At 46.7% G+C, this 19677-nt stretch overlaps 1 protein-coding gene across 1 annotated transcript; it reads right to left on the reverse strand.

The window, feature by feature from the left end:
- Positions 1–852: 852 nt before the first annotated feature.
- Positions 853–1758, reverse strand: LRRC30 (leucine rich repeat containing 30). The gene has a single exon (XM_047826607.1). The coding sequence runs from the start codon at positions 1756–1758 to the stop codon at positions 853–855; it is 906 nt and encodes a 301-aa protein (XP_047682563.1).
- Between the last annotated feature and the right edge of the window lie 17919 nt (positions 1759–19677).

The following is a 19677-nucleotide window of genomic DNA, read 5'->3' on the forward strand; positions in this document are numbered from 1 at the left end:
CGTCTGGGCATTCCCCTCCCCCCCCCCCCCCCCAGTCATTAGCTCAGCCCTGAGGGGGCAAATCCAATAAGGGAGGAGAAGAGAAAGTAGAATTGGATAAGTTAACCATCGGCTGGCATCTCTACAAAAGCTCAGGGATACGACAGTGGCTGCCGGGGGACTGGGAAAGAAGGTTAAAACTGTACGTTAAAATTGGGTTTGTATTTATTATCTGAAAGCCATCGCGCTATTCCTGTCACTCACCAGCAGACGTGAACATGAGCAGCTTGATTGTTACTCTACAATCATTTTAGAGACACATTTCTTATGCTGTTTCCCCCTAGAAGGCACGGGGAAAGCTGTGCCCGACCCCGTCATTGCCAGGAGAGCGGGGCTCCAGCTGCCTCTTTGGTCCCCCGTAACGCTTGATCAAGGCTGACGCACGAGTGTGCCTTGCTGCTGTTCCCTGGCTGCAGGACGCCAGTTCAAGGGTTGAAACCAAATGGTGTCAACGTCTCATGCCACACTTGGCCCACAGTACATACTTAGCAAATATCTGACTTCTGAATTCCGTTGAATCAGACCTGCCGTCTACTATTCCAAGGACTGAGTGCCACTGCTCCTCGGGAGAATCAGAGTGGTTTCTCCTTGGAGAAAACCAAAGGCCTGTTTCCACTTAGGTTCAGGATGGGATGAACACGCCATCACGGGGCTCCTTAGGCACATGCACAGGGCAAAGCACACACCTCCGTAGAACGGCTGTGCAATGCCTTTCGACCAACGTGAGCAGTAAGAGGAGAAAGCTGAGCCCGGAGAAGTACCCAGCTGACAGGTGTCCGCGCGCTGACGGCCGGCTGTGCCCCCGGGGCCCAGTCAGCTGTGCTTTTTGTCCTTCAGGTAACTGAAGAGCATCTCCAGGCCCCCCTCCACCAGCTCCGGCAGAGGCTTGGATAGCGGGTTGTGCGAGATGTGGAGCCCTTTGTCCATGGGATTCCAGGCAATCCGCCCCAGCCTCCACAGCAGGTAGAGCTCGTCCGGGAGGGTCTGGATATCATTGTTGTTCAGGTTCAGCAGCTCCAGGCTGGTGAGCAGGCAGAGCGAGCGCGGGAAGGCGTGGATGTTGTTGCTCTCCGCGATGAAGATCTGCAGGCCCACCAGGCACTGGATGCTCTCGGCGATGTTTTCCAGGCGATTGGAGCCCACGTGCAGGAAATCCAGCTCCTTGAGCGCAAACACGCAGAGGGGGATGTGAGCAAAATAGTTGTTGCTGAGGTTCAGCTTCCTCAGCCTGGAGAGGTCGGCGAAGCTGGCGGGAAGCTGGGAGAGGCAGTTGTGCGACAGGCTCAGGACCTCCAGGCTCCTGCAGGCGCTCAGCTCGGCCGGCAGCTCGGTCAGGCAGTTCATGTTCACGAACAGGACCTTCAGGCTCTTGAGGAGGCCGATTTCTCGAGGCAGGCTCCGCAGGCGGTTCCCGCATAAGTTCAGGACCACCAGGCGACTCAGCTTCCCCACCTCCGGCGGGAGAGCCCTGAGCTGGTTGTGAGACAGATTGAGTTTCTGCACCTCAGACAAACCCCACAGAAAGTCAGGGATGTCTGTCATTCCCTTGGTGACCAGGCTGAAGCTGACGTGGCGCATGCCCCGCTTCAGCAGAGACCGGGGGTCCTTCCCCGAGAGGAGGGTGTCGTCCCACGGGGAGAATTGCTGCCTCCCGCGTGGGAACACCATCCTCCTGGGGCCCTTGTCCTTGCAGCGAGCACTTGACGGCTTGGCCCCCATCTCCTTTTTGCCCCCTGGCCTCTGATGCCCCAAGGCTGGGATTGTGTCCCCCAGCTGCCAAAAGCCGAGCTGTCGCAGGCAGGGAGCCCACAGAGGGGTCTCGCTGGGGCCTCGCAGATGCCCGAGACGCCCCGCCGTGGCCTGTCCCCGAGGGTGGGTTTAGGTGGCTTCTCTCTGAGCACCCGGGCTGTAATGATATACTTGTCCCTGAGACTGCGGAACTGAACCGCTCGATTCCCTCTGAATGCCACAAGGCAGCTGTCACTGTCATTCGGCCCGAGTTTTATTGGCCTGGTGTGTGCAAAGAGGTCACAGGGAGGCTGCATCTAACTTCTCCCTCACAGATTTTCTTGGGTATCAAACCTCAGCTGGCGATAAAGCAGCCCATCCCCAAAAAGAAGCAAAGTGGAAAAATAAAGCAGGCCGTGCAAGTGCCAGACTGTGTGCATGGTCTCGGGAACCTGTCCGGACCCCTTCAGAGTGACAGTGAGCTTCATGAATGCTAGTGGCTGGAGTTATGTTTCCAAGGCGAAGGATCGTTGGATAATATCATGCATGCCCGTTTCAAACTTTGATGAATTGTGCAGTTGTGAAAAAGTAAAGGGAAGAACCTGGGCACCTGCAGTCTTCCGGGCCAAGGGTTTCTGCACAGTGCTTGTCAGAGGTGACTCAGGGAGGAGAGAGTGAAGGGGCCCAGGAACCCCCCCCATGCTCATTTCAACCAGAGATGCTCTGCAGTCATCTGTTTCACTATGGGCGTCTGGGTTTAGTAGGGCACACATTACATGTTTGAACAGCCACTGAGGCTGTCTTAGTGGGGTTAGACAGGGTGCCTATTGAACAGGGTAGAGAGTCTCCCTGGAGCAAGCCAGTCAACTAATGAATCAATGAATCAATCAATCAATCAATATCTCCCTCTCTCTCTCTCCCCTCTTTCTCTCCCTTCGTCCCTCCCTCAACACTTTCCTGAATTAAAAGTTAACTTATACCTCTGAGTATATAGTTAATTACTGGCATCGTGGGCTGAACTGTGTTCTCTCAAATTTCAAATAGTGAAGTCCTAACCCCACGTACCTCAGATGTGCCTGTATTTGGAGACAGGGCCATGTGAGGACACAAGAAAGAGACAGCCATCTGCAAGCCAAGGACAAAGGCCTCCAAAGCAACCAATCCTGCTGACATCTTGACCTGAGACTTGTAGCCTCCAGAATGATGAGAAAATAAACTTCTGTTGTCTAAGCCACCCCATCTGTTGTGCTTAGTTACGGCAGCCCTGGCAAATGGTGGAGGAGGAGGCAGACACATTTGTATACGTGAAAAATCCTAAAAATAGGTGGTGATTATGGAGAGAAGCGATATCAAGGGTGAGGACCCAGGTTCTGAGAAAAGGGCTGGCCGTCTGTAGCGAAGGCTGGCTTGGGCCGGAAGCGTGTGGCTTTTGCTGGCAGCCTTCGGCAACAGCAGTTGTGTGTCCTGCAGAGCGATGCTGGTCCCATGACCATGTTCTCAGAGCTGTGACCACTAAGCCAGGAGCTGGAGCTGGGCCCTGGCTGGACACCACCTGGGGAATCTGTGGGTCCATCCACGCAGGGGCCAATGTCTGGGCAGGAGGAACAGCAGGAGATGTGAAACAATGCAACGCCATTTCTCCCTCCACTTGGCACTGACCAAACAAACCCCTGGGATTCTTGGGCAAAGGTGGGTACTTTGGACTTTTTTTGATGGAGTACTTGAAGGTTCTAGCTATTAATTGGGGCAGTGGGAGGAAAGCAATGTGGCTAAATTTGTACCCTAAGTTTTTGGAACATACGTATATATGCTTTATATATGTAAATTTTATCTGACAACTGGGTTCTGCTATTTAAAAAAAAAAAAGTTAGGTATGCATCCTCTTTTCCTCTTTCCTTCCAAAAGCATGAGAAATTATGTTAGATCCCCCCAAATAGGGGGCAAGAATCAACAGCTTTCTTCTTTGCGGTGATTCTCCCTCTTTCCTCTTAACATGTTCTTTTTCCAGTAAATACTTTTTGAGCATGTATCAATAGCCAACGTTTATCAAACATTCACTATGTGAAAGGCATGAAACTAGGCAGTGTACAAGGAGGTTGAATGTTAAAATCGTGGCAATTTTACAGGAGAGGACAGGAGGATAGAAAGAGGTCAACTTACTTATGCACAGTCAACTCACTTGTCCAAATTCAAGTATCTGGTCAATGGCAGAACCAGAATTCACACCCAGTTAATCCAACTCCACAGCCCAGGCTGGAACTGTCAGAAGACTCTCAGCTTAGCCCTGTAGAAAGATGGAATAACTATGGCCAGGATATGGATTTTTGTTTTCAAATTAGTAGAAAGTAGGGCTGGAGGGAACATGGGTAAAGAGATGCATGCATAGAAATAACTATATGCATAGAAATTTCTACATGCATAGAAATAACTACATAGTTAAGTGTTAACCCTTATCACTCTACCACTAGCACAAGCAGGAAAAGCAAAGTTAAATGTCATTCCAGAAGACTTTGGCATAAGGGATTTAATCCCTTCCAAAAATAGTTTGGTCATTCTCTAGCAAGGTTTGTATATATCAAATGAATGAGCTATGCGAATAGCTGTTTCTTCTAAGTTTTTGAAATGTAGATACTGCCCACTTAGTTAGCTGTGGTTATCCAGTCAGAGAATGGTTCACCTCTAGGATGGTCATTGTCTCTGGGCAGTGTCCTCATCTATGAAATGGACCACTGAGGGGGTGGGACAGGGGGGAAGGATTTCCCAGAGCTCCAACCCACTATGTGAGTGGGATTCTCATGCAAAGCAGACCACCCTAGGGAAGTGAAAGACATTAACCTCTTTTCTGGTGAAAGCATGCCAAATCCAAGGTAGCTTTTATTTTGCTTGCATTAATAATGGTCCCTGGAGAAAAACCAGTAATGGGGCACGCTGTTGGCTTTAGGGCTCCCTATGTAGCCCACATATCCGACTTTGGCCAAAAGAGGCATTCCAAGACTCTCCGAATGAATTTCACCTTGGGATAAATCTCAGAATGAAGCTTTCTTTGTCGAACAGATTTTTGAAATTCCAGATCATTGTAAGTCATGTGATCATCTTTGGCACCTAAAAAAGTTACAGAATAATTGAAATGGTTTAGTATGCCCTATGTGTTTACTACATTTTTGTATATTCCTATTGATTCTTCTTCTGACATATGAAAGTCAACGTTTATTATTTCTTTAATTTTTTTATTTAAAAAGTTTTTTTAATGTTTATTTTTGAGGGAGAGAGAGACAGAGAGACAGAGCATGATTGAGGGAGGGGCAGAGAGAGAGGGAGACACAGAATCTGAAGCAGGCTCCAAGCTCTGAGCTGTCAGCACAGAGCCCAATGCAGAACTCGAACTCACGAACCTTGAGATCATGACCTGAGCCGAAGTCAGATGCTGAACAGACTGAGCCACCCAGGCGCCCCTATTATTTCTTTAATTTTAAATAAAATAAAATTGAAGTGATAAGAATATAAAATAGCAGGTTATGAAAGTATCCAAAGCTCCCTCTGAATTCACACTAATGGAATATCTACTGAAAACAATTCTTTTTATCCTCACTGTGGCTCTTAAGCTTATGTCTACACATCACGTCCATTAATTTTGGAAGAAAGTAATGTGTGTGTTTAAATAGTGTATTAAAATAACCATTTTGCTCATTTAAATTTTAAAATAGAAAATGTAAAAAAGTGTGGACAATCCCGGTTAACATCTTGCATATGTAAATGTAGATCTTTTCCCCATGCATATCTACCTCAATCTATTTTCTTTTACCAAAGAGAGAGAGAGAGAGAGAGAGAGAGAGAGAAATCAGCTGTCTTCATCAGGTATCCTCAGAGGCAGTGCTTGAGGCCAAAGCCATGGGGCTAATGATTTATTGAGGAGTACAACCCAGGCGAGCAAAAGTACAGGAGAGCCTGCGAAGTAGGACAGGGAGGCAGAGCAAATTTGAGCAGTGCTTCCTGAGCCCGACACTTCCTCATCCCGCACAGCCTGTTGCTAGGTTTTGCGGACATCCGCGGAGAGGCTGTGTTAAACCACCATGTCTCCAAACAGTCCATGGTGAAGCCTCTGCAACATGCACGTAATGGGGAAACCCTACATAGAAAACACAACACCCTAATTCGTGGTTATTAATGGTTTATGACCCACAGGACAGTGATGGTGCATGGTAAGACCTCAGTATAAATGGCAGCTATTATATGCATATACTGCCCCCAATTCGCACACACACACACACACACACACACACACACACACACACACCTCTAGATCCATTTACTGAACATTCTCCCTGTGCTTGACTTTTATTATGCTCTTGTTCATGAATTTCACACTCTTTTCAAGGCCAATCAAACCTGTATCCAAGAAATACCTCTATCTTTCACTCACCTTATATTTCCAGGGTATTTCCCACAGTGTCAGGAGCTGTTTTAGACACTGTTACATAGTCTATCAATATTTAGAAGACTAGAGAGGTGGATATTGCTAACCCCATGTTCAATATGAGACAGCTGTGCTTTGGTGGGGTTAGCTCACATTCAACAAATCTAGTTAGTATCAGTTACCATCAACACCTGGGTTGTCTGATCTAAATTCTGTTCTCTTTCTACCATGCACATATCCAGCTCGCCCCTGCACAGTTTTCTCCTTAGTCAAGTGGCCTGTTATTATTCTGATTAGAACATGCCCCAGCCTTCCAACCCATAGCGAGCTCAGTAGGAGGCAGCACAGCCCTGCGGTCAATGTCATAAGCCCTGGTTGCCGTGGCTGACCGCCTTGGGTTTTAATCCTGAGTTTATTACTGGAAGGCCATGTGACCTTGGGCAGACTACTTAGCTTATCTGTATTTCCCTGTCTCCATATGTGAAGTGGAGACAGTCCTAGTACCTGCAAGGTTGCTATGGGAATTAAATGCCTTGATACACACAAGATGCATAGTACGTGGCTCCATGCATAGCCCGTGAATGGAGGCCTGACGGAGCTTGGGGGAAGATGGCCAATTCCACCACTTTCTCCAGGGGTTCAAGTGTGGGGAACTTCAGGACAGAGCGAGCCTGGTCCCTTTCATCTCCTGGAGACTTCCCATAACCAAGCTTTTCAGCAATCGGCTCTTCCCAGAGAATAGGCTTTCCTAGAGAGCAAGAAATTCAAGGGGAGGTTCTCAGGCACATCCAAATTGAGCTGCTTTTCTCTCCAAGTAAAGCTTCTGTTGCAAAAGCCTTTGTCTTCAGGTTTCAAGTTCCTTGTCTCTCCTAGAGCCCTGAAACAATTCTGAGGACGCAGTAGGTGCCCAATAAATGCTCACTGAAATGAACAAACATTTGAGGCCTGACAGAAGTTTGATGTGAGGAAAAAAAAGAATGCACAAGGCACTTAGTTGTCCTGCTTGGTTTTCGTTGCTTCTCTGTGACTATATTTTGACATTTGTCTGCCTAACGGGTCTCTGGGAGGATTTCCCCCACCTTCCGTGTGCATGGGCTGATCCCAGAAGCCCTGATGTCACCTCCATCACAGCACGTGACAAACAAAAATCTGTCAGACAAGCCAGGCCCATTTCATCTTTCAGAGAAGGCCGCCATGCCTGCTCAGGGAAGGTCCTGGTCCTGCCCTCCCGCAAGATGCACGGCATTGAGTGGGGAGGCCCGGCCCTTCGACGTCCTTGTCTAGAAATGGGATAATCGTGCTTCCTCTTCCCTGGCCTGTTGTGAGGACCGAATGGAGCAAGTGAAATGAGCAGCACAGCACCTGGTGCATTCAAGAGCCCACCGTAACTCATCCTGGGCATCATGGCCAGAATGTTCTAGAAGTCAGTTCCTACCAACCCACTGCTTACAGGCCTTCCAATGACACACCCATGCCCACAGACTCTCTTGTGGGCCAGAGTCACCCACGTGCCCCCATCACAGTCTCATGTCCTACCATCCACCCCCAACACACACACTTGACTTGCCGGCAATACTGAGGTAGCAACTGCCCCGCGTACCCTCTGCGTTTCAGGATGCCGTTCCTTTGTTATGCTGCTCCATTATTTCACAGGCTGACACCACTCATGCTTCACACCACGCACAGTGTCACCTCCTCGAGGGAGCTTTCATGGTGTCCCCCCTTAACTCCAAGGCTGCCTGGACATCCTTCCTCCCTTCCTAGAGTGTCCTGAACTGTCCCTTATCACACACAGTACTCACCACCTCCTACGGCTGCGGTTCTCATGGGGCAGTTTGGCCCCTCAGAGGACACTTGGCCATGTCTGGGGATGGGCTCGGTTGTCAACCCTGGGGTTGGTGGGGGTGCCACTGGCGTCTCGTGGGCAGAGGCCAGGGATGCTGCTGACACCCACAGCAGAGAGTTATTTGGCCCCAAATTTCAATAATTGTGAGCCTGAGAAACTTGCCCCTGTGGGAATCATCAGCTTCTGTGCCAGTCTCCTCACCTGGACCATAACTGTGCTTGTAAATCGTATCCGCCATTGTTTGCTCCCCTTGAGTGCAGGAGACTGGCCAATGGAGGTCATTGACCTATTCAGTGAATCGTGGCTCCTCCCCCACTAAGGCTTCTCATTTATAAATTGAGCCCACTCTATGTTGAGAGGGTTACTGCCTCTCTCCTACTATGTGGCCCACATGACCAGAAATGCAAATAAAACCCGCCTTGGTTATCAACCGGTGTCCAACTTCTAGTTCTACAGAATTCCATTGCTAACATCATCCATGCAGGAACAGAGAGCTCACAGCAGGGCCACTTCACCCTGCAACCTGAGCATCAACAGCTCCAGCCTGTCACAGGAATCACTCCCTGTGCCACTCTCAGAAAACACGGAGTCTGCCTTTGCTGGCCAGCTGCATTTCATTAAACTATCCCAACAAACGAAAATTGGGTTTTCAAAAAGGCTGTTTGCACAAAGAGATGCATTTTGTTATTGCACACCGTTTCCTCTCAGGAAACCCCTCCCCCGAGCTACCCCCCCCCCCCCCCCCCCCCCCCCCGTTCTCCTGGCTGAGTCTTCCCAGAGTCTTCCCGTCGTCTGTCCTCCCGGAAGCTGAGTGACAGCGAAGGCTTTTATACTCCTGCTCATTTGTGCCTGATCATCAAAGCACACTTCATGCTTAAACGGCACTGAAGGAAAGAGGAAATAAAAAGCTGTTTTGATTAAAAGTCGAGGGAGTAATCAAACACCAAATCAGCATTCTGCACGTTCAGTTTGTATCAGAAAGCAAGGTCATGAATTTAAGAGCAGTGAGATGCTATATAATACCCTCAGACCAGAGTAGCAGAGCTCATTAAAGATCAAGTCTCCTTTTAAGAAGTTTCAAATTATTGTGGCATTTTAAGATTAATACATTGAAAAATGGCTAAAAAAAATGAGAAGCAGAGAGACTACATTCAGTCAAGTGAACCATTCAGTCCAATCTGAGATACATGCTTCTCCAATAGGAATTTTAAAATATGTGTGACGTGCATTTAACTTATGTGTTTGACAAATTATTCCCTTAAAATCTTATTTAAAAACTCCTCCAACTCAGGGAGCCTGAGTGGTTCGGTCGGTTAAGCGTCCAACTCTTGGTTTCAACTCAGGTCATGATCTCACGGTTCCCTGAGATCAAGCCCTACATCAGGCTTGATCTATTCCAAGCTTGGAATTATCTCTCCCTTTCTTCTACTCCCCTGCTCGTGCATGTGTGTGTGTTCTCTCTCTCTCTCTCTCAAAATAAATAAATAAACATTAAAAAAAACCTACTGGGGTGCCTGGGTGGCAAAGTCAGTTAAGCATCCAACTCTTGATTTCAGTTCGGGTCACAATCTCATGGTTCATGAGCTCAAGCCTCGCACTGGGCTCTATGCTGGTGGTCCAGAGCCTGTTTGGGGCTCTGTCTCTCCTCTCTGCCCCTCCCCCACTTGTGCATTCGCCTTCTCGTTCTCTCTCAAAATAAATGAATAAACATTAAAAAAAAAATACCTTCCCCCAACTACCTATTACTGTTCTCGCTTCAGATTTTGCTTAAATGGTTAGCAGGAAGGAACCTCCCTCCCTGTCAAGATGATAAGGTAGAATATTAAGGGGAGGAAGCCCTGAGTCTGAGGGAGTCCACATCCAGTTTCAAATCCTTGGTTACAAGTCGGGCTTTGCAGTCCGAGAGCTTAGGATCAATTCCCAGCTCTACCATTTTCTAGTGGTGTGATCTGGGCTGTTGACTTAGGCTCTCTAAACTTCAGTTTCCTCCTCTGGGGGAAGGGGATAATAATAATGTGGCATTGCTTTGAGGATTCAATGGAATAAAGCAGGTAAACTGCTTAGCCGGGGCTGGGCATAGAGTAAAGTAACTGCTGAGCATTCATGATGACAAGTATTATTACTGTTCCACTGGTTTTGTGACTCTAGACAAGTTTGCAGCTTTGCTGAGTCTGTTCTCGGATCAGACATAGAACATAAGCAGTAACGACCCAGGGCTGGAACTCCATTAAGGGACAGCCATCACCGCCAGTGCCATCATGGACATCGTTGTCTTATAGGCACCTTTTAAGTGAGCAGAAGCTGAAAGAAAGGGAGTTAAGATGCCTCTTAGCTTAGAAACATATACATAAATGATGGCAACTGTATACAAATTACATAAGCACATGGGGCGCATTGAAAGAAAGCAGGAAAGAGTAGAAACTGATTTGTTACAGTGTCAGGCATGTGGATGAAGGTTTTTTTTTTTTTCTCTGATTCTACTCATGTTATAACTGGGTAATAATAATGCTTTAAAAATCTGTTATTGTATAAAAGCACAACAAATCCCCATATACCTATCAGCTCCTTTCAACAATTAATAATACCTTTTTTAGTCATGAAGGAAAATTCAAGTCAGCACTGTTGCCAATTGTAATAACTTTCATAAATGAATGAGACAGGGGCTCCTGGGTGGCTCAGTCACTTCAGTGTCTGACTCTTGATTTCGGCCCAGGTCATGATCTCACAGTTCGTGGGATGGAGTCCTGCATCAGGCTCTGCACTGACAGCATGGAGCCTGCTTGGGATTCTCTCTCTCCTCTCTCTCTCTCTCTCTCCCTCTCTCTTCCCCTCCCCTGCTCTCTTAAATAAATAAGTAAATAAATAAACTTAAAGAAAAAAACTTTTAAAAATTAAAAAAAAAAAAAAACATGAACGAGACAGTGAAATTGTCCTGGAATAAGCAGGCGAGGAAAAAGGGTCTGGCTCAACTGAAAACTTCACTCTGGCTGGCTCAAAGTAATCCGGGTCAAGCCCAAGTGTGTTCATGCCACAGCAATCCCTTCATTCATTGGACAAGCATTAATGAAGTGCTTGCTGGGTACCAGGCTGCGTGTGAGGTCCTAGGAACACAAAGAAGGGAAAGCCACTGGGGGAACAGCAAAATCAAAGCCAAGTCCCCTCAGTTCCTATTGAATTCCTACTCTCAATGTAACACAATATTTCTATGCATGGTTACGAGGGCTGTTTTGCTGGGAAGAGACAGAAGGACAAAGAAGCTCTGTGAGGGATGGGAAGGTGCAGAAAGGTTCAGGGGAGGCAGGAGCCTGGTTTGGCCATGGTGGGGCCAGGCGAGAGGAGGCTCCAGCAGGAGAACCTGCCAGCACTTTGGAATAGAGGTGTGGATACAATCAGGTGGGAGGAGCAGCGGCAGGTGGGGCAGAGAGAAGGTAGGGAGACTGAGTATCACAGAAAAGAAATGGGAAGTGCACCCCTGAGTGTCGCTTTTCTCAAAATAAATCACCTTTAAAGAGTTATTTGACTTGAGAGTTAAAGACCTGTTTTGTATAATGATGATTCTGCTCAATGTAAGTTTGAAGAGGACGTCATTGCTCTGGTGTCATACTTAAAAACAAAAAATAAATACGTGGCTTTGGCTATCAGTCCCCAAGGGTCGAATGAGCATGCATCTAGGTATTTGCAAGATTTAATGACTTAATATCGTAATAGATTCTAAATATCTCTTTAAAATAATTAAAAAGAATAGGGGTGCCTGGGTGGCTCAACTTCGGCTCAGGTCATGATCTTGCAGTTCATGAGTTTGAGCCCCGGCATTGGGCTCTGTGCTGACGGCTCAGAGCCTGGAGCCCGTTGCAGATTCTGTGTCTCTCTCTCTCTCTCTCTCTGCCCCTCCCCCACTCATGCTCTATTTTTCGCTGTCTCAAAAATAAACAAAACATTAAAAAAATATCTCTCTGGGGGCCCCTGGGTGGCTCAGTCAGTTGAGCGTCCAACTTCGGCTCCGGTCATGATCTCACGGTTCGTGAGTTCGAGCCCCGTGACAGGATCTGTGCTGACAGCTCAGAGCCTGGAGCCTGCTTTGGATTCTGTGTCTCCTTCTCTCTCTGCCCCTCCCCCATTTGCATTCTGTCTCTATCTCTCTCCCAAAAATAAACATTAAAATTTTTTAATAAAATAAAATAATTTAAAAGAATAGAAAGAAGTCTTAAATATTGCAAATGCTGTATAATTTTTGCCGTTATACATCACATCTAACTCTAGAGTAAACTCTATGTCTACATTAACACGTTTCCCGTGGTAGCATAGTCTTGTCTCCCGTGCTTGCCCCCTTGCAAGCTCCACTCAGGCACGTAGGCCTTTTTCTCACGCTCACCAGGCTGGTCCCACATCAAGGCCCACATTGCACGGATTGGAGCCTTTGCAAATTCCTGTGCAGCCTGCCACGAGTTCCTGAGGGTGGGGCTTGCTAGGGGTGCTGAGAATTGATGGGATCACCAGCCAGTCCAGATGCTGGAAGAGTAGCCAGCAGGTTCCCCAGCTGCCTGTCTCATTGCCCTGAGAGGCAGTTAGGTGGTTGCAGAGAGACAGGTCCTAAAGGTTTGGTGACGAAAGAATTGGAAACCAGGGGGCTAGGACTCTCCAGGAGCCGAAGCATCGGTCCCCTGGCTCAAGCCTCTTTTATTTTTGCAAATTACCTGATAACAGCGAGCACGTACAACATAGTATTTGGCATCTTGACAGGCCGTGCACCTGCAATATATTCCATACTGGGTCATGAGTACATCTGGCACCAGACAAAACATTCTTATCCCAGGCCTGGAGCCCGTGTGATGTCCTTCTGGAGAGAACGAGCAGTCACGGCAGCCTTCCGTCCTGGGAATGAAACTGCTTTCAGTTTTCTTGCTGCTCTGTCCCTTTCCTTCAGAACATTCTTATGGTGCCTCCAGCTTCTTGTTCTCCAATGGGTGGTAAGTCCCACATCCAGTTCAGAACCAACTGAGGGGTGGGGAGGAAACATTTTTTTTTTAATTTGATTGAGTTTAAACCAAAAATTACTACAAAATCACTGACTTAAATTGCATTTATATGGATGAGTTTGCGTGAGTTTTCAGTTTCCGGGCAGCTATGAGGGCATAAGACAGATTGAAGTTTAGTTACAAGAAAATGAGAAAATTATTATTATTATTATTATTATTATTATTATTATTATTGCAGCTCAGTTTGGCTGAAAATCATGCATACTATACCTAGAGAGCTTTTGAAAATTCCAAAACGAAATTGATGAAAACATTATGGGAAAGAAAGCAAAACATGTTTTTTCTTGTTTTTTTGAAAGGGAAAGAAATCAAACTTTGCCGTGGGTTGTGGCTGTATAAAAGTGTGTGTATTTGGATTCAATTTGTTCTGCTGTTCAGCAAATTGGAGCAGGTTTTTGTCTTGTTTTGCTTCTTGGCTTTTTGGCTTTTCGGTCAGGTTCACATCCCTGTCAATGTATTTGCCCTTCGAGAAGCAAAGAAGAGTAAGTCTAGGATGGTTCCTATGCCTCCCAAATGTCTTTCTGTTTTGTAAGCATTTGAAATCCTCAGATATAGAGCCACATCTTATTTCAGAGGCTTCTGGTTCCATGTGCGTGAACCTGTGATCTTAAATTTTTTTTTTTAACGTTTATTTATTTTGGAGACAGAGAGAGACAGAGCATGAACGGGGGAGGGTCAGAGAGAGGGGGAGACACAGAATCCGAAACAGGCTCCAGGCTCTGAGCTAGTCAGCACAGAGGCCGACGCGGGGCTCGAACTCACGGACCGCGAGATCATGACCTGAGCCGAAGTCAGCCGCCCAACCAACTGAGACACCCAGGCGCCCCGAACCTGTGATCTTAGAAGAGCCATATCTCTGTTCTCACCTGAGGCATTCTCTTACTGGTGAACTCTCAGGTAGAGGTGAGTTGACTGTGAGGCTGGCACAGCTTAGACTTCCCTCCCTTGCCCAGAGTGCCTCAGAGGCACTAGTGATGTGTTCTCATTGCGGCTTTTAAAAAATCAACTGTGTAAAAACTCATGAACTGTGAGATCATGACCTGAGCCCAACCCAACAGTCAGACGCTCAACCGACTGAGCCACCCAGGTGCCCCAGAGGAGGAGGATTCTAGAGCTGGCAGAACTCTGAGGACCGTCCGTCTAAACTGAGGAGCCTGGGGATTAGAGACACTGAGTGACTCCCTCAGGGTCAAACAGGTCAGTAGAGGTAAAGCTGAGTTAAAACCTTGGGGCTCCCGGTGCCTCATCTGGTGCATTTTGCACTCAAGTACATGATATCCAGGATCTCACAAGAGCTACTTTGTCCCCATGAGCGGAGGGAGAAGCTTGAAAGGCAGTGTGTAGGGTGAGGGACGAGGTGACCCGGGGCCAACCTGACTGACACTTGTGCTGTTCCAAGCGCATTTCAAGACAAGCGCCCATTTGAAAAGGGAAAAGATTTGAAAAGTGAGTCCACAGAGCCCAGAGGAGGAGGAGGAGGAGGAGGATGTGTGGGAGGGGGAAGGAAGCTGTTGTACGAGATTCAGAACTGGGGCCATAGTTCTCCTCTGCAATCTGGAAGGATTAATTTGCTAAGTAAGGAAAGTGTATCGCTAAGTAGAAAAGCTTCCAGGTAACATCTCGGGAAGGTGGGAAGGGTTTAGCAGCAGACCCAGAGAGCGCCACCTCCGTGGGAAGATGCCGGAGCCCCAACAGCAAGGGAAGCTGCACCTTAGATTGTCACGTGAAGGACGTTGTTCACCAGGGCAACAACTTGCATCATTTCTTCACTCAGGTCCCAGACAAATTCCCACATGTCCTGCTATGAAACAACCCTGCTATTAACCGTGACTTGCCATCACTGTGTGAGCCCCTCCTTTCTCGTTTACCCTCCCATCCCCCACTCCTCCTACCCTGCCGCCATGTTTGTCCTCAAAATGTTGAATGGACTTTTAGTCAGAAAGGGGGGGGGGGGTGTGTGGAAATGGGAGGTTCTAGGGATGATAGTGGGGGAATGGGGGGATGTTCTCTACATATCATTGGAAACGTTTTCTTTCCAGTCTGGGGAGTCTAGTGTTTTTCTTGCAGTAGCTTGGGAATTACATTTCTGTTTCTTTTATGCTCTTTCCCAAACCCTGATTCTTTTGAAATACATACAAATGCCTGTGTTTTCTTCCTCACCATTGAGAATAACCGCCCTATAAATTGATTCCCAATTCAAAAAAAAATTACTTCCCTTCCAAAAAAGCAGAAGAGAAACGGCTTTGCCAATGACAGAATGGTCCTGCTTTGGGGGCCTTGGGTTCTCTCTGCAAATTAGAGAATTTCTGTAAGGACTGGGCGAGCCTCAGCTCAGAGTCTGGCTCGTAGGACATGCCCATAAATGACAGCTGCTCTCATTTTCAGTGTCTGGCTTCTCCGTTCCCATATGAAAACACAGAGGGGGCTTATCTAAATGAAATCGGGGCGGGTATAATGGACAACAGGAAGCACATCAGGAAAATCAGTCAGTCAGCATCAAAGAAAGTGAATGTGGAATCAGTATATTGTACACCTGAAACTAATATCACACTATGTTAACGAACGGGAATACAAATTAAAAACTCGATGAAAGAAAGAAAGAGAATCTGCTTCACCTTGCCTTCCTCTTCCCTTTCCAATCTGTTTCTGTGTATTTACATGAAGTACCAGTATGTGCCTGTCAGTCTCTTATTCAATCCAGCATTACTGCTACATATGAACCCTTTGGCGTCTGCTATGGGGGAGGCACCGAGGTACGGACACTGCCCTTGAGCCACAGCCAGGAGGAAGATGGGGTGATGGGGGAGGGCTTTTGCAGCTGGAAGGTTGAATAGACTTTCTGCAGTGTAGTAATTTTTATTAACTAATTACAGGATTCACTATAATCCCAGGAATGACATTTTGCAGGTTTAACAGAGTCAGCAGATCTATCGAGGAGCTAGATTAGCCCCAATTACACAATAAAACTCTTCTGTTTACCGAAAGTCTGTAAGACATTGAGCTCTAGGCATTTTTCCAAAGAGTAGAATAGACAGCAAAGTGAATAGAATGGAAAATAGATGGACAGAGAGGGGGAAAAATGGAAAGAATACAGAAAGTACATGGAGAAAATATGAGGGGCACCTGGGTGACTCAGGGACACTGAAGAAGTGTCCAACTTCAGCTCAGGTCATGATCTCACGGTTCATGGGTTCGAGCCCTACATCCAGCTCTGTGCTGACAGCTAGGAGCCTGGAGCCTGCTTTGGATTCTGTATCTCCCTCTTCTCTCTGCCCCACCCCAGCTCACACTCTGTCTCTCTCCCTCTCTTTCAAAAATAAATAAACATTAAAAGAAAATTAAAAAAAAAAAAGAAACTATGAAAAGAACATGGGGTTTAGTGACTGCTGAGGTGAAGAGCTGGGAAGCGTTTGGGAAGGTGATCCTCTTGAACATGATTGCAGGAGAGTGACAGCTCTCAGGATTGAGTTGACGCAGCATCACCTTTTTCTGGAAGGGTGTTCAAGGAAGATTTTGTTTTCAGCAACTTCAACAAGTGTCACTTGAAATGGGCTAGCCATAGTCAGGCCCTTCCATGTAAAGTCCTGCCAGAAAGTTTCACAACTATCTTTTTAGAGCCAAGCAAATTATTTTTAACCAGTAGACACTAAAGACTCCCTAAAGTATGTCATCAACAGGAGTCTGTACTCTTCCACTGTTGATTTGAATCTCATAATTCAAAACAGTTGAAAGGTCTAAACGTCAACAAAGGACATACAACAAAGCTGAAAAATCTATCATGCTAAAGCTGTGGGGAATCCCAGGTCTCTGGTTTACTGCCTCTGAATCTGTAGATAATTGGATAGAGATCTGGCTCCATCGAGGGATGCCCCCAGATCCCTGCCAACGGCAAAGCACAGGCTGAACTTGAATCCTGGTGTCCTGACTCCAGGCTCAACAACAACCCGCTCTCCTACATGGCCCTTTCCTGAAAACACGTTGAAGTACTACCTTTCTTGGGGATGTTATATTTTAAGCCAGAATCAAATCCTCAAAATAACAGGACTGAGACTGTAAATGATTGACTTCCAGGCTTTAGTCAGTAGGTAGAATTATTCTGGTCACCAGTGTGGCCTGCCTTGTGCCTCTGAGATCGACCCATGAAGAGAATAGCTGCCTACTCTCCATACAATTAAGATGAGCTCTGAGGGAGGAAGAGGAGAATTTGGGTGGCCTACAGAACACTGAGTGTCAGTGTGGAGCCTGGTGACCTCCCTACTGCACACAGAAGGCGCTGGAGGAAATGTTGACACATTTGGGTACGTCAAATATGGATATTTTCATGACATTGGGCGCTGGATTAAAAAAACTCAACTTGCAGTGGGGAAACTTGGCTTTCAGAAGCAGCTTTTCCATTGATTGCCCAGGGAACTTGCCTTCTCGCTCAGCTTCTGAACCTCAAGTAGAGACATATGCCGTCTACATCAGAAGGTTATGGAAATGGTTCAGTGGGATAACAGGTGTGGTCACTCATTATAAACCATACTTCACCACACAGATTTAAGTTATTATTATTACCATTAATTAATGCACTTTTTCAGAAATTCATCATTCTGATCCTTGCTATATAGCCAGTTAACAAATGCTTAGATGGATTTGACCAGGTTAGTATACATTCATTAGTAAAGAGAAATGACTTGGGCACTTGACAAAACTGGATGTTAATCCTGGTTCTACCATTTTTTTGTCCAATAGCACATTAGGCAACTTATTTACTCTTTCTCAGCCTTGGCTTCCCCCTGTGTGAAATGAAGATGGCAAAGCCACCTGTCAAGCCAGTGTGACGGTTAAGGGAGTTAGCACACACGCAATGCTTAGTACAAGGCCTGCCGTATGCTTAACTGCCCTCAAAACGTTAACTAAGCTTATTAGCCAAAGAAATTAAGATTTCTCTTCCCCATGGAACTAACAGAATTTGGTCCTGAGGATTAAAAGGCAAAGGAGATGCAGGGCTGAGCTGGTCATGGGGCCAAGCAGACGGGAGTCTGGAGATGCTCGTGGTCCATGCACTGGGTTACTCCATGGCATCTAGCATCGGATGCCATTCTGGCCCATGCTGTGAAAGTTGTAGGATCAGAGACCCGCCTGGCTCATCTCTACCGTCCGCTCTAGAGTCTTCCCTCTCAACCTCACTTTTCAGCACACAGCAGGGTCTAGTAGACCTCCGTACGGTATAATTGGGGAATTCATAAAATGGAATTAGGAATATAAAGCTGTATTCATATCATTTGATTGGGTACATTCTTCAAGTTGGAGATTTATTACCTGGTTAGTTTAAGTGGAAAGACCTCCTTATCTTCTTAGACTGGACATTGTGGCAGTGATGAAGCATTACTCCGTGACTTTCTATAGGTAACTGCAGTCCTAAAGGGGAAAAGATGGAGATACAGACATGGATGTGTCAATCCTTGCTTCTAATATGGATATTTTCATCTGAATATTGGGTACCAGGGCAAGTATGGAATTTCTTGAGACATGTTACAAGTTGGCGCCCTGTAATTTTCTGGGCCGGGCGCATATGGGTGTGCGCTCACCTATGCGTATGCTCTTTTGTTCATATAGAAAAGATGCTGGCGCTTTGCTACAGGGGTGTGGGAGTGATGGGCACAGTGTGTTGTGGCAGCTGGAATGAAATGTGAACGTGCATTTGCAGCTCAGACGCGCTCATCACAAGGCTACTCAGGCCACCAAACCTCAACTCTGCCCTGAGAATAAAGACAAAAGTCCTTCCCCAGGCTGGACCTTGCATGCCCCTCCTCCTTTTCCCCTGGCTCTCTCCAGGGCGCCATCTAGTTCCTCCAGTGACCACACCCTTCCCAACCCCACCCCCACCGGGAAGGTTCTCCTCTCCCTGCCCCTTCTTAGGCTACTCTCCCCAAACCCACAGATCTTCCCTTGAACAGGAATGTTCACATTTTCAGTTGGGTCCCCTCCGGTTCCCCCAATCCCCATCCTAATGTCCCTCCTCTCCCTGCCCCCCTCCCCGCCCCTGCCAACTTTGTAGTCTTATTAAGACCCAAGCAGTCAAGTAAAGGTTGTTATTGTGTTTTAGAAATTACCTGCCATGATCTGTTTTGGTTTGGATCGAAAGTTTTTGTGGTTTGGTTTACCTGACTGCTTTTGGTATTTGTTTTCTATTTTATGTCATTATTTGGTAATATTATTTTTAATACTCCTCACTAGCTTTTAAAAAGAAACAGTTAAGGGCTTTGTGGGTATGCAACAGAGGTCAGAAGTCAAAGCCAGTATTTCAACAAATTTATGAAATGGAGACGAGGAAGGAAGAGCATAAATAAATAGTGGCTGATGGGACAAGGCTGGAGATCAGAATGATGGCAAAGAGGGCAAAGCAGCGCTAACCAAGGAAAAGAGCATCTGTGTGGACTTCAGCATGTTAAGTAGATGAATTTCACGGGAGTACAGGTCATAAATTAAACAATGGAGGCTAGATGTCCTCAAACAAACCTCACCAACGATCAGGGAAATGCAAATCAAAACCACAATGAGCTATCACCTCACACCTGTCAGAATGGCTTGTACCAAAAAGACAAGAGGTAACAAGTGTTGGCAAGGGC

The sequence above is a fragment of the Prionailurus viverrinus genome, chromosome D3 (genome assembly GCF_022837055.1).
Source record: "Prionailurus viverrinus isolate Anna chromosome D3, UM_Priviv_1.0, whole genome shotgun sequence".
Lineage (NCBI taxonomy): Eukaryota > Metazoa > Chordata > Mammalia > Carnivora > Felidae > Prionailurus > Prionailurus viverrinus.

Bases quoted from the DNA above. Each gene is read 5' to 3' on its own strand.
- LRRC30 (XM_047826607.1), bottom strand. From the start codon at position 1,758: ATGGGGGCCAAGCCGTCAAGTGCTCGCTGCAAGGACAAGGGCCCCAGG.